This window comes from Branchiostoma lanceolatum, chromosome 2 (assembly GCF_035083965.1).
Source record: "Branchiostoma lanceolatum isolate klBraLanc5 chromosome 2, klBraLanc5.hap2, whole genome shotgun sequence".
Taxonomy (NCBI): Eukaryota; Metazoa; Chordata; class Leptocardii; order Amphioxiformes; family Branchiostomatidae; genus Branchiostoma; species Branchiostoma lanceolatum.
This window is the reverse complement of record NC_089723.1, coordinates 22,692,709-22,708,258: the sequence shown is the minus strand read 5'-3', so window position 1 is coordinate 22,708,258 and position 15,550 is coordinate 22,692,709. Positions and strand designations below refer to the sequence as shown.

Genomic DNA, 15,550 nt, shown 5'->3' with positions numbered 1-15,550 from the left:
GCCCTTCTCTGTCCACAACTGTATCTATATCGCCGGTATAGCCGCCATTCTCGATCTATATCTGTATCCATATTGCGAGAATAACCACCATTCTCGATCTATACATAATCTATCATCGTCGGTATAATTGCCCTGCTCTTTCTCTATCTGTATGTGTATGGCAGGTATAACCATCCTTCTCCAACTATGTCCGTTTCTGTATCTCCGGTACAACCGCCCTTCTCTATCTATATCTGTAGCACAGGGGACAACAGGTATAACTGCGCTTCTCCATCTATATCTGTATTTGTACGTATAGCCTTTGGCTTAACACAACAGCTTCCCGGCGCAGCAGCTGGTTATATAATACTGAGCGACCTTCCAAACCTTACCTTTGCACATCTTACTACAAGCGCTGTTTAGAGCTATCTAATGAGGATGTCCAAACTGGTAACGAGTTCTTATATACTCTACAATTGATCTAGGGGCAAAGATGGAGGATAGCGTAATAGTTCATGACCTGGCATGACCCTTGGGAATGATCTCACGTGGGTCTCCTAGGGGACTTAAAGCTAATCTTAGGCCTCGGGAAACAAATGATGTGTTTCCGTTACAACCCGAACGCGTTAACGACTCTAGAAATAACCGGCCGATAAATGTCTGTATGGCAATATCCAGTTATACATAGTTTAAATAGATATGTCAGTGATAACTTCGGCCGACATCTGAAAAGAATCCATAGATACCTAGTGCCAATTATTTTTTCAGGACCGTAACCGGAAACACATTTTTTCATAGGCCTTGTCCCAATGTTCATGCTTGCCCAAATATAACACAACCAAACAAAAGACCGTACCCCATATAACGCTACTTCACCTAAATCCGCAGGGTAACTTATATCTGGGATTTAAAAAAAAAGATATGCTAGATGCAACATCAGTAATACCACCATAAATGCAAACTTGAAAGGTAATCAGTGATATCTGTATGTAACAGTAAGAAATGATGGTTTATTGTTTTGCCAGATTGATGTCAATTGACTATCACCAAAAATCGTCGCGGATAGTAGTGAACTAGCGTTAAATCACTCATTTTAATTTGTGTGAAAGCTTTGAAAGCATCATTCGTCCATTTTACTGCCGGTTGTGAAATAAACCGTTGGAGCCATTCCCGGGGAAATTGCTTCATTATAGTTGTGGATTTATCCTAGCTTAGAGGAGACCCATCGCGGAGGGATATCTAAAGACTGGCAAATTACAGGTAAGCCACCAGCACTAAACGGGAATATCAATACACTTGAAACGCGTACTTACGTCATGTACGGCGGCAATAACCGAACTTGTGTTCACATTTAGATACAATCATAGATAATGTTATGGTGTTTCAATTGTCGACGCACCACGGGCAATGCATTATAATAGAAAAACACAATATCAGTATGTCAATCTATACGATCAACTCATTCATCTACCAAAATGCTGGACAATGCATTTCCCTCTATATGCATAAATTGTAATCAAAGTCAAACCCATCAGATAGCTTAAAGTAGAAATATATTGATAATAACTGTTATTTCACGTTTGTCTTTTATTTCTCTTGCATACAATTATTTTTCTTTGGTTGCAATTAGCCCTCAAGCATGAATTTGCAATGGAATCATAATTGATGCATAATGATATAAGTGCATTAAAATGAAATATCAATATTCAACATTCTAAAGTCTATGGGTAAATCAACATGCTCATTACTAAAGACCTAAACGCCTACTAAACTACCACAGAAATGATTGTTGTTGGAAATGGGGGTGTAGATGTTAATTCAGCACAGCTAGGAAATCCTATAGCTACAGAGAGCTGTTCTACCAAGAGCCCACACCCCCGTCACCTCCACCTTATCCCGAGAAGTAGTTCCTACAGGTGGCGAGCAACCACACACGTTTAAATTTGCATTCTTACACCCCCATTCCACTAGGTCGGCGACCTCGCTACGACCGCACTGCGACCTAACATTTAACAGCGCGCTCAATAAATTTACAATTTAAAGAACGTTTGACAAAGTGTGCTTTGTTCCTTCAAATCATGAAGTCAAGGACTGGACAAATAAAATGTTTTAGGTCGCAGCGAGATCGCAGAACGATCATGGTCGAGTGAGAATGGGGCCTTACAGTTTATGAGTGGTTGCTTAAGTACCTTATTTCTGAAATAATTCTACAGACTCGACGCAATCATGAAATGCAATTTTATTGCAACACCGTCAAAGACACTAACCATCGAATAACGTACGGTCTCCTTTATTACATGTTATTAGTATTCTATGTGTCGCCATAGCTGTTCGTCAAGACGTCTACAAATAGATGCAATGTCAGTATGGGCACGTTTAATTGGTCCCTTGTCATCATATAGCAGCTTCAGTTTTGAATAGGTTATTTGTTGGGTAATAAACTGGAATCACGTGCACTCTGTGCTAATGATGACTAAAAGGCAACCAAAGCAATGTTAGAGGTCAAGAAATGAAAATGAAAAAATGCTGAAATCTTTATGGTAGTGACGTTTACTAACACTGTTTAGCACATTTGCGTAGTAACTTCACACTTTGAGCATGTCAAAACCGCGCAAAAATGAGCCGTACAATGATCCCCTTAGTTTCGCGGGCCTACAAAAAACCCCGCGACGATTTTCAGTGAGTTCTCACATCGCACCGACGTCATATTTTCACATCATGGATGTCGCTATACATTGTGATAGTGTTGTTTGAACTAATCGTGCATACCAATTTTTTGGACCTGATATTGCTTGGCTTTCAATTAAATATGACCTATAACATGGAGAAACCTCCAATATTGTTTACTAATGAGCATTTCAAGATATATTGTGCAATTTCCATAACCGTTATATCGATAAGCCAAGTGTTATGCTTCCACGAGATTGAATGTTTTAATCTAAATAAAATCAGCTACATTTGTAGACCTTACATGAAGATGTAATCGCTCCTCATGCGGTGAGGTACGTATTGACCCTAGTTAGGGCCCTGTCACACTTGTGCGTACATATGCAAGCCCACACGAGTTGCGTATCAACATGTTTTGGGTTTAGGTTAAGTTTGCAGCCGAAGAAGTTCTTTGGTTTGATAACTAGACTGCTCAACCGTGGGTCGAAGTAGAAAACAACTTCCACCCCGCAAAATTTACTTAAACCAAATGTTACTGCGGAATTCATGCGCACTTGAATATACGCACAAGTGTTGCATAAGTTGTGCGTTGCATATGGTCGCACGATCACATACTGAGGATATAACGTGCTTTAGGATTGCAGATTGGACCCTCTCTCCGTAGCCAACTCCCTTCATACAATTCTCATTCTATTTGGCCAATCTTTACTATTTTTTCAGCGATCCGCGGGGCCTGGTAGAGGCTACTGTCTTGTCAACTGTGACTTTTTTTCCCAAGGACACAAACAACATCGGGGCATGGCAGTGGTTTCGAACCCGGGACCTCTGGGTTCTGGGCGAAACACCCTACCGATTGCGCCACACGATGTCACTAATCACTAGTGTCCCTCCTAGAACTAGTGTCAATTCTAATATACTCAATGCTAACACACGACAAATTCTCCTATCTGTCAATACATTCTTGTCATGAGGACCATATTTCCGGAGGAGAATAGAGTTTTCCTTTTTCTTTTGATTAAATTACGTGAACATCAATGCGCGCGCTAATTTTATATCAATAACTGCTTCTTCATACCACTCCCCCATCTTAATAAAGAGATGGCGAACGTTGAACGACCAAAAACTAAAAGTATTTGGTGGGCAAACTAAAAGAAACTAGCTACATGTATGTTTGATGCCTTCTTGGTTAATTTGATTATACAGCACAAACTTGTCCCGAGTAGCTTTACTACATAGTATGGTTTACACAGGCATTTCCAAGCACATTCGGGGTGTGCTCCGAGTGTGCTCCGAGTTAACTTGGAAACGCGTGTGTAAATCCAGCCTTAGCTCCATCTACGTGACCCGTATTTTACAAGGTGACCCTGGAAGTCATCCTTTACGTCATAGATCTGGCTTTACCTGTCACAGCTGTTCTTTGTGGTGCCAATAAGGATTAAGCATAAAAGGTAATGTATTGCGTACATGGTGATCGATAACAAATATTGCAAGTTATTTGCATATCTGACGCTGTATATCCTAGTCTATCTTCACACTCACGGTTCGGGTACGTTCAAGTCCGTATGAGTTGCGTATTAATATTTTTCTTGATTTATGTAAAGTTTGCGGGGATGAAGCTGTTTTCTACTTTGCCCCGCTGTTGTGTAGTCTGGTTAACGTTACCGAACCAAAAAAATAACTTCTACTGACACAAAATTTATTTGAATTTGTAAAAAATGTTTTAAGACGCCACTCATATGGAATATAAGTACAAGTGTGAGCCGGACCTCTGGCCGGCAATTGCGAAGGACCGTACAGTGACTAAAACTTGATTTATGTTACCCTTGATTTCATAATTTGAATATTATGCAACTGTATAACTTGAGTATGACTTAAAACACAACATAGTACACAAATCGTTGAAAAATAGTTTTTAATCTATAAATGATCTTGAGTCGCAGCGCGGTCGCAGCATATATTGGAAAGGGGGTGTTCTTAGTTTTAAGCTAAGTGGGGTAAAATTGCTGGAAGATTACTTTTGTTATAGGATTTATTTGGCCCCTAATGGATTCGCGTTCCGTCTCGTTTTACTGGGGATTAATACTGTAACCGACACTTTACAATGTAACCGTCCATTAGGCACGGCCGGCTACATCATCACGATAACCACTTTAGATTGCTTTGCGGAGGCACGTATGCTTGTTATGATGCCGGTTAGGCCACACTGACTTGATTATCTGGATAACGTCCGCTCGCATCAATTTTCGTCTGTCACCCCCCCCCCCCCACAAAGAAAATTTGGCCATACTGTCAAACAAACTGCAAAAATATTAATAATCGCAGTTTTCCAAAGTCAAGAAACAGTTTTGAAACAACAAAAAGGAAGAAAAAAATTGTGTTTGTTCAACGTATACCATGTTCGGTGTATTCAGTCGTTTGTTCAACCCTCCATTTCATTTTATAATGAAAGCAACTTTTTTGCCCAACTGAGCACACTCATTTTTCGCAGGCTTGGTTTGGGTATGCCCATAGGATGTCATCCATATGATCGAACCAGTATGGCCTTACCGTTTTAAACACATTCGCAATGCGTCTGCATTATGTATTCTTCCTGTCCCCCTATCTCTCTCTCTCCGGGAATACAAACAGACACACACACAAACAAACAGACAGACACACAGACAGACAGAAACGCGCAAAACAATACCTTCATACTTTGTTTACGAACAAATTCAAGGTCTTCTGCAGTTTTTTAAAGCATCAGTAGACGGCGCTGTTGCAACAGTTTAAGCAATCTACCATTTTTTTTCCAAGCTGCATGTAAACGACGGTCATGCAAATTGTAAAGTCAGCACCCAGTGAATACTAAAAGAGATCAGATGTCAAAGATTATAGTGTATCTGGTAGTAATTCCAAAAATATTCTGTATACGGGAATGCAAGAATACCCGTGTCCTGGAGGTATACGCAAACGTCAAGTCAGTTTAGGCCAACCTCATTCTTCAAAATCGAGTGCAGCCAGCACAAAAGGAGGTCAGTACAGTTAAAGATCACGGTTATCCAAGACTGAGACCCGGCTTGAATAGAAGAGAGCAAGAAGACTACGGTAATGCTTTCTCTAACGCCTAGCAACGGACCACCCCCATAGAAAAAGAAAAAGTTGAGTGAAAAAAATATTTCATTCTTATTCAGCGTCCCTTCATGCATGAGACGAACCAATCATTCACGCCTTCAAAGAAGATCGTGGACGTCGTGTTCAAAACCGCCGTGGGTGGATGCAGGGGTCTCTTTCATCCTTCAGACCTCTGACCACATGTCATTTCGAAGCCACTGGAAAACACAACTAGCTCTCAGAGACTTTCTCATCGTTACTAGCGCTTATTTCTGCCATCAAATCGAGTGATAGTTTGTTTACTAAATAGAAAGACTGCACTTGTAAAAAAAATACGTTAAACAACAGCATGGTGTTGCTGGTCCTGTATTTGTGGATAGTAACTCAGGTCTACGTGGTGACAACACAGATGCAAGACGGAGAAAAGATTCCTTACCGTTGCTTCGGACAAGCAGGCAGCTTTGGATGGTCCGGGGATTGCGCTTGTAGGTAAGATAAGTATTTCCAAACAATTCTATATTGTTACAAATAGTCGATTATGGTTTGGCAAAGAATTCTGTATCTTTACGCATCATACGCAAAATAATTACGGAAACAGTGAAGTATGAATAAGCGTTCCATCAATTTTAGCCATGGGTTATTTTGAAAAATCTTACCGGAAAATAACTGTATTCCGTTAAAGAAGTAAGTACAAATGCATGTAGTCATAAAGAATAGGACTGTACCGTGCGTAGTCCAATGGTTATTCTCATGCCTCCGGACGCTCACTTGACATACACTACGGGTTGAAGTGCTTATGTGGGACGCTAAGCCATGGTCAACTGTTCATTGTGATTGTGCGATTATTTACCCGTTAAAAGGAACGTGTTAATGCTGTGTCTAGCGTCTGTTTTCGCTTACACTGCCAGTGAAAGAGTAGCTATACTTGATCGAGATCGCTATCCCTTTTTATTGTCATATGATTAAGGTGGAAACTTGCTTTTGTCCCCCTTTTCTGTCTACTCACTGGGGCACAGCTCCATGTTGCCATGGGCCATGGACAACAGCATCCCCCAAACCAACCAGCAACTTGTGGACCAGATGCAGAACATCAAGGCCAGACTAGACCAGCTCGAGGCGGTGACAGCTCAGATCACCTCGTCAGAAAGCTTGAAGACCGGCCCTGCTGCTACTGACAGCCGGGTGAACAGCCGTGTGGACAGCCGTGTGGACAGCACTGCGACGACAGCTTCAGCAGTGCAGACGACAGCCGGGGCTGCTACGTCATCGACAGTGGGCAGCGATGTCGCCATCAGTGACGGCCCGCAGCCTTCAGTTATCTACACAGCAACGCCGACACAAGGTGCGTACATAAATGGAAGAATAGGGTTTATTTTGGAAGATGCCCATGTTTATCCATGCATGTATTTGAAATGGAACTTTTAATTTTGTTAGCATAATCATAAGAATTAAGGATTGCTGCGTAAAGACATATTTCAAGACTTCTTTAGTCTATATTTCAGGTACATTTACCTAAGAAAATATAAATCTAAATTACATCCGACATATATTCATACGTACATACATACAGATTATACCCCACTATGATAATCTGCGCACATTTCTGAGATAGTTGTCCATTTGCAGCAATCGGGTTTCTGATTAGGTTCGTAGTTGAATCAAAAGCTATAATTCTTTTTATATCTAAGCCCATACTTAGTCCTATAAAGTACGTTATATATTAGTGATTATATTTAGATATTTGAAAATATCTAACGTTACATATCAGAAGAACAGAAGAACAAACACGCACGCACACACACACACACACACACACACACACACACACACACACACACACACATACACACACACACACACACACACACACACACACAAACAACATGCATACTTACACATGTATAGAGAGAAGAATAACTTACAGACACATTTTTCTTTAGTAGCTATTACGTTTTCAATTCTGCGCCTTGAAAAGGCTAACAGACGATGGGCCATGGCATAAGTTACGGTCCCTACCCCATGAGTGGGAGGTGTCGTGGATTAATTAGGCAAAGAAAATCGTCTTAGTCATGGTCGTGACCGTACTCACGCAGGGCAAGGGGAGGATAAAACGTCCTCCAGAACATTCTCAAAGGCAACGCCTGTTTTCAAAACACTGTGTAGCCAGTGGCGTATGTGTGATGCGGTTACCATGACAACAAAACAGCAAGCTGGAGTTTCAGTAAGCCAAGTGGTACAAAAGGTATCTAAATGTAAAATACAAACTAAAAAAAAATACTAATGTCTTTAGGTGCCAAATTTATCAACCCATGATTTGTGGTGTTTAGAAAATTTTGCACTAGAGCTGTGCAACTCGTGGAACTCGTTGCCAACACGCGTATCCTTATTAGATAGCTTTTTAACAATGCATACAGCTTAATGTACAGAGGTTAGGTGTGGCATCAGGTGGTTGGTTTGTAGTAAAACCAGCTGCTAGCGTGTTGTGCCAAAGGACGGTTATACCGGCTACACAGACACAGAAACTTGTGAGGGCAAAACTATTGTACATCAGCTTTAAGTTGCGTGATGCCATACACCAAACGTTTGGCAGATAAGTATATATAAGATAAGATACATGATTTCAGCTAGTGTTTTCTTGATACCGTAACAGTTTCTACATGACTATTTTGCTTTAGCCGTAGCAGCCCTCCCAATCCCTAGGTACTATTGGGACCTGTCAGGCAAATGTAATCCGCAAGGGTCGTCCCAGAAACAGTGTAACAAGTCCTGCCGGTCCAAGATGGTGTACGCTAACACCGGAAATAGAACCGGCGTCACTTCCGGCAGTCTCTACCTCGTTGCGAATGCCCGAAGTGAAGCCCGCTCGACTTCCAACCTCCCTCCATGTGCCATTAGGACAGGTAAGTAACGATGTAATACGTTTTTATTAACCTTTAGCTTTTTTTATCTCCATGAAAAATGGAGATATAGTTTTGGGTGTGTCTGTGTGTTTGCTTGTCTGTTTGTTTGTTTGTGTTTCCGGACTACTGTAGTCAGCATAACTCAAGAACCGCTTGATGGATTACGATGATATTTGGTATGTGGGCAGGTGTTGTGAAGCCGAAATTCAAGGTCGATTTTGGGCCCCCTGGTATCTGACCTTGGTACTGCAGCAGAAATTCAATTTTTGTATCTCTTGACCTGGATGTGATATGGTCTTGATTTTTTGGTGGCAGATAGCTTGTGGTGTAATGAAGACGTGGTGTGGGTTTGGGCCCCCTAGCAGCTTCCTCTGGAACTACAGGGGCGTTTTTGTGAAAATCTTCTAAGGAGAATAACTGAACAAAGGAACGACGGATTTCCATGATATTTAGTATGCAGGTAGCTTAGACAGAGATATACACAATTAAGTGCAAATTATGCTAATTGGGACTTAATTTGCATAGCTAATGAGGAAAATCTATACTTGCAGAGTTTTCCATTATAAGACTCAAATACATGTAACATGTGTAGTTTATGGAAAGTGGAGCATCAACAGATACCAATTATGCAAATAAATTCCCAATTTGCATAATTAACGCAAAAACACTGAAATTCATACAATTGGGAAATTATACGACTGTCAATATTGCAACATGTGTAAGTAATATAAAGGTGTTTATGATTAAGCATTTATTATGATGATTAAGCATATTTTATGTAAATGTGTAAGTCATTTGCATGAATAGAATTGTTCATGGAGATATGAGGTCGCGGAACTCTTGTTTCCGAAGTAACCGTTTGGTAACCAGTTCCCTATTGGTTTATACAAAGTTAGGCAACAGGGAGAAACTCAAAACCAACGTTGTAGCGATTTCTGCGCATCAACTTTGGGAAGTCTTTTGAAATCCAGATTCCAGGTGTTTTTGGTTGTTAACGGCGTGCGTACATTGTATTGTTGCCGAAGTAACCTTTTTTGCTGCATTATATTTGCCCGCATTATATTACATTTTTGTTTGATAGCTTTCATATTGCACATGTTTTAAATAGCTTTTTTTGTAAAGTTGTATGCTTAAGCTTATTTTCTTCCAGTTTGTCATTTTACTGTCAATTCATGTTGCAGATAGAAAACGGAAGGATTTCATCGACTTCGGGAGTTTCCGTGGAACGTGCCCCGCCCAGCCCGAGCTGTGCCAAGATGGTCTCTCGCTGGCGGTTTGGATGAAGTGAGCAACAGTTATCGTTCATTTGCGAACCCCATTTTCCCCCATCTGTTAGGACATAGTACATTTTTTGAATGACATTCCAGCTCAAAAAAACACAAGAAAAATATACTAACTGTTGTAGAATTGGCGTCATTAGCGTGGTAGCCTTGAGTGTTGTTGTAGTTGAAGCGATACAAGGGTACCACACCATTGTAGTTTTCTGCAATTTTTAAATACATGAATAAAAGACTTGTCGATGTCTTGTCGCTTCAGGTCTTCTAAGAAAAATTCTATCTTTTTCGCTTTTCGCTTCCGCATTCTATTTGCAGTCTACAGGGGATATCATTCATTACATGTACTTGCTGCGCCCGAATCTTTCATAAATCGAATTTGCCAATCACAGTATGTAACATGTCATGGATGCAGAAACACAAGATTTTTCTATAACATTTCCAATTTACAGGTCTTAATTATACTTTATACTATAGGATGAAGAGGAAAGACAACACGTACGGAGACGGTCAGAACCCTGACCTGTACTTCATCAGTACCGGGGGACAGACCAGGTCCAGCCGGGGGTTCGCCGTGTCGGCAGAGTGGATCTCCATGCCTTCTGTTGCCTACAGGTGGGAGGAAGGGACAGATGTGATATTCTATTGAACCATCGATCCTAAACTGCCTTCACCTCATTAACATATTAGTTCAGAGATTGGCATAAAACCTGTTCCTCAAGTTCTATCCTTTAGTCACTGACGAAAGATAGCGGATGCTGTCTGAAACGTCTGACTGTTTTGGGCGTATGTTATTACCTGGATATCTAACATTCATCGACGTAGGTGTGATAGTCATTCAATAATTAACAATGTTCGAATCAGTTACTAAGACGTATAGATTGATTTGTTAGATCAATGCCAAACATTGACTGAAATGTCCGAGTTTTGAGGTTGCTAACAGACAGCGACGCAGGCTTGATTTGCCATGTTCTCTTTTGTTGGTAGGCGGTATCTGTTCCACTGTGATGACCTAGCAGTACTCCATGAGAAGTTCATGACCATCTACACATAATAATTTGAATTTAGTACATATCTTCATAACGTCTATGCCACAGGTTCGCCCTTTGCACAACAGTCCGGGACTTTGACGGTGTCTGGTTCCAGTGCACCCATGACGTGCCCGACGGTACCTGGTTTCACTTTGTGTTCACCTGGAACAAACAGACAATGCTCAAGGTACGAACTATGATATATTATACATCATATATATGATGATGATGGTGATGATATTATCGCCTCGCACGAAGGTTTTGTTTTCGGCGTGTTTGTGTTTCTGTGTGTCCGAAATAATTTGAATACAGTAGAGTGGAAGGAAGTGAAGGGGAAATTGGTACAACCGCAGACTGACAGAAAGTGGATGTCAAATTTGAGGTCGAAATGGTCCCCCACCACTGGCTAGTTTCCACATGCTTGATCCGTCGAGGATTCTGATAGGAAGTTAGGTCAAAGGTATCAGAATCTCATTCCCTGTTTCATATTTCAGGCTATAAGAATATATGTTGCCTTATCAAAGTCTCAGGGAAAATGCATTAGACACAATTATAGAGTGATTGACAATAATGTATTAAACCAGAACCACTCAAAAGCTAAAGAATATTTTACGGAGGTGTGAGATTTTCAATTTCTTTGTTTTACATGCAATTAGGTAGCGACGTGTAATGTTAACATTTTTCCGCAGAATGTTAATCAACCTCATTTTTATGGTCAAAGACTCTTGGACCATCAAAATGGTGTAGATCAACATTCCGCGTGAGGATGGAGTCAATGTGCATCAATCCGTAAAGACTAGAACTATTCAGATATATTTACAAGAAAGTGACGTTTCAAGCACAGTTATTGTTACTTTATATTCGTCGCATGACTAATTAGAATCCATTAAAGCCTGTATTTTTGCATAGGCATGTGTTACATTGTGTTGTTGCCCCTTGCTATGCAACTTGCGATGATCAAATATTTTTATCTCCATGAAAAATGGAGATATTGTTTTGGGTGTGTCTGTGTGTTTGTCTGTTTGTCTGTTTGTGTTTCCGCACTACTGTAGTCAGCATAACTCAGGAACCTCTTGATGGATTACGATGATATTTGATATGTGGGCAGGTGTTGTGAAGCCGAAGTTCAAGGTCGATTTTGGGCCCCCTGGTATGTGACCTTGGTACTGCAGCGGAACTTCAATTTTTGTATCTTTTGACCTGGACGTGCTGTGGTCTTGATTTTTGGGTGGCAGATAGCTTGTGATGTAACAAAGAAGTGGTGTAGGTTTGGGCCCCCTAGCAGCTTCCTCTGGAACTGCAGGGGCGTTTTTGTGAAAATCTTCTAAGGAGAATAACTGAACAAAGGAACAACCGATTTCCATGATATTCAGTATGTAGGTAGCTTAGATAGAGATATACACAATGAAGTGCAAATTATGCTAATTGGGACTTAATTTGCATAGCTAATGAGGAAAACCTATATTTGCAGTGTTTTCCATTATCAGACTCAAATACATGTAACGTATGTAGTTTATGGAAAGTGGAGCATCAACAGATACCAATTATGCAAATAAATTCCTAATTTGCATAATTAATGCAAAATACCATAATTCATCAAATTGGAAAATTATAGGACTGTCAATATTGCAACATGTAAGGTAGATAAAGGTGTTTATGACCAAGCATATAGTATGCAAATGTGTAAGTCATTTGCATGAATTGAATTGTTCATGGAGATTTGAGGTCGTGGAACTCTTGGTTATTTCTGCAAAGGTTTACATCGGTGGGAATCTGAGTGGACAAACCAGAGGTCTTCTTTCCGGTGGATCCGGTAAACTCTGGTACAGCAACCTGACACTGGGGAGGCCAAACAACTTACAGAACAGCCACCACGCCTCTTCAGCCTACAGCAACCTAAAGATTTTTGAGCGAGAACTCAGTGCTGTGGAAGTATCCGCTTTATACAATAGCGAACGATGAAGTTCAGAGACATATCGCAAGACGGCGCTATACGCCCAATATAACCTTGACCTTCATCAATGTCATTACATATACAAACCTTTATTAATCTACTGCAAGTGTTTATGTTTTACTATCAAATCTTTATTTGTAGTTTGTGAAAAAAAGACGACTTTTATCAAACGTACGGCTTCCTGGACGTTGCTGAAAGCTATTTAGGTGGTATTTAGGTTGTATTCAAGTAGCTTTACTGAATGTTGTTCTCTAAGATATCGATATTTGTTATAAAATTAGGCACTGGCAACCCAATCCCTCTATGTGTCAATCTTGTTGTAAAAGCATCACGGACTTTTCCAACAAGAAGACTTGCCAAATAAACAATGGGATCAATGTGGCCGTTGCGTTCCTTTGCCCAGATTGGTGTTTATTTGGTAGAGAAGATCACACGCAGCTTACATTGCGTTACGTATGCATCGTAGCCTCCACCAGACAGACAGCCTCGTCGAGTTGAGAACAAAATTAAGAAATCGGTCAAAATAGTGATACTTCGTAGGGAGACTGATCTTACCTCATTCGACCGGAGGTTTCAGATGATAACAGTCCATGACAGGCTAACTCCTCTGGCATTTTCACTAAAACTATTTGGCAAATTTCTGTTATTTTTTCAACAACTCACGAAGGCTGATAGAGACTACTATACTGCTAAAGGTGGCGGAGGTCTTCAAGCTCCAGGAGTAGAACGTTTTCCGTTCACCACCCTTGACGTGGCTGCCCTCCAGGTCTTTGTTGTCACCTTCGGTTTAGCTGTCAAGTTTCTGAAGGTTAGTAAGAGGTCGGGGAACCTGCCTTCGCTTGTGCTAGGAGGCTGGCCCCTGCTGCACCACCTGCCAACTATGTTTAAGCAAGGAGGTTATTTAATTATAACCTATTTGGTTTAAGACAGATTTCCGTCTCCAGCTTGACAACTGGGCCAAAGAGCTCGGCGACATTTACCGTGCCAAAGTTTTTTGGTAGTGAAATCTGCGTTGTGAGTGGCTACACGACCCTGAAGGGAATGATGGACAAGGAGGAGTTTTCTACACGTCAATCTGATGAATTTGTCGCGGCTCCTACTGGTGGTGATCGGGGTAGGTGTGGTATGATTCTCTCGGTGTGCTCCTTCCACGATTCTCTTTGTATCAGCATGGAAATTTTTTTCAAGGTTTCGACGTAAATAGGACATTAATTCTATCTATCTATGATCGTATCTATCAATCAAATATCAATAGTATCTATCCATCCACGATAAGCCGTTTGTAGATAGCATTATGATGATAACAAAACTGAAAATCAGCCCACATTGTCTAGAAATTGAAGAGGGTCGACACCACAACGCATTTGATGACACTCAGAGATTGTGTCCCACATGAAATTAAAATATTGAAGATCAATTTCATTTTGTGATGAATTGTCATACTTATCATGGCAAAAAGATAGATGCGTTGTTACAGACTATTACTCCTAAAACAAACTTCACCCTGACTGGTACACAGAACGATATTTTCAACTTAGTGTCATGTCTAACTCCTATTCCGCATACATAGGTCAATTTCATTATACCTATTATAAAAGCGAGAAAAAAACACCCCTAGATAGCTATATTGTAAGTCATACACTGTTATCAATAATATTTTGTAATTCTAATTGTAGATAGATTAGCCTTGCAGTATTGTTGATTCACTACCATACATTGTACCATGTACGATTGTCGAGTAATAAAGCACATTCAATAACTTGTTTATCTGGGCATCAGACGCTGGTAAACTCAGGTAAAACAACCTGACCCCGGGGAGGCCAAACGACTTACGGAACAGCCGCCATGCCTCTGCAGCCTACAGCAGCCTATTTTTGACCGAGACTTGCCTTGCTGTGGAAGTGTCCGCATTACATGATATCGAATGATGAAGTTCAAAGACACATCACAAGGCGGCGCTATACGACCTAGATATAATTGACTTCAAGCTAGGTCATAACATGAGCAAATGGTCGATATTCTACTTCATGGGAGGAATTGTACCTTACATTTTCTTTGATTAGTAGTTTCTCAAAAACGATTTTTTTTTTCAATTGAAGCCCCAAACTTTCAGCCTGGAACCAAACCAATTGTAGCTCCTGAGTCTCCTCTCCGCAAATAGCAGCTGAGTAATAGGTTCGGATTCCAGACTACCAAACATTGCTAAAAGTTATTAGCGATATTTATAAACCAACGAATCAAGCAGCTTTACTGTATGCTGTACTCTAGGATATAAAATGACGAGTTCATAGTATGTATAGCACGTATTGAATTTGACATGTTTCTTTTGTTGTGAACATTAAGGCACTGGCAACCTGAACCATGGATACGACACCCTACTGTTTACACACCTTTTCAAACAACAAGACCTCCGTCTTAGTTTTGTGTTCATTTGATTTCTTTTTTTCACATCTGCAACGTTAACGTTGGATCATACACAATGATCTTAGCAATTTGTGCAGAATTCTAGAAGAGATCCGAGTCGTTTAAACATACTTCCCAGTATGGTTTAACGCTATCAATCAGAAGAAAAGGGTCAAAGGTCACAGAGATCGTAGTAAGTTTAGTTGACCTCTCGCCTTCAGCAGCTGAGTGAAGAACACGGGGGTAAGACCA

At 40.6% G+C, this 15,550-nt stretch overlaps 1 protein-coding gene across 1 annotated transcript; it reads left to right on the top strand.

Moving 5' to 3' along the window:
• Window positions 1-6,049: 6,049 nt before the first annotated feature.
• Window positions 6,050-13,282, top strand: LOC136427986 (uncharacterized). Its single transcript, XM_066417223.1, has 7 exons — window positions 6,050-6,225; window positions 6,753-7,078; window positions 8,412-8,636; window positions 9,818-9,920; window positions 10,388-10,525; window positions 11,008-11,128; window positions 12,697-13,282. The coding sequence occupies exons 1-7, from the start codon at window positions 6,086-6,088 to the stop codon at window positions 12,901-12,903; spliced, it is 1,260 nt and encodes a 419-aa protein (XP_066273320.1). The 5' UTR covers window positions 6,050-6,085; the 3' UTR covers window positions 12,904-13,282.
• The last annotated feature ends 2,268 nt before the right edge of the window (window positions 13,283-15,550 follow it).

What these genes read in the sequence shown, in the direction of transcription:
- LOC136427986 (XM_066417223.1), top strand. Translation starts at nt 6,086, where the DNA reads ATGGTGTTGCTGGTCCTGTATTTGTGGATAGTAACTCAGGTCTACGTG. An exon ending in TCCGGGGATTGCGCTTGTAG is followed by an intron (nt 6,226 to 6,752) that starts GTAAGATAAGTA and finishes ACTGGGGCACAG; the next exon opens with CTCCATGTTGCCATGGGCCA. An exon ending in ACAAACAGACAATGCTCAAG is followed by an intron (nt 11,129 to 12,696) that starts GTACGAACTATG and finishes ATTTCTGCAAAG; the next exon opens with GTTTACATCGGTGGGAATCT.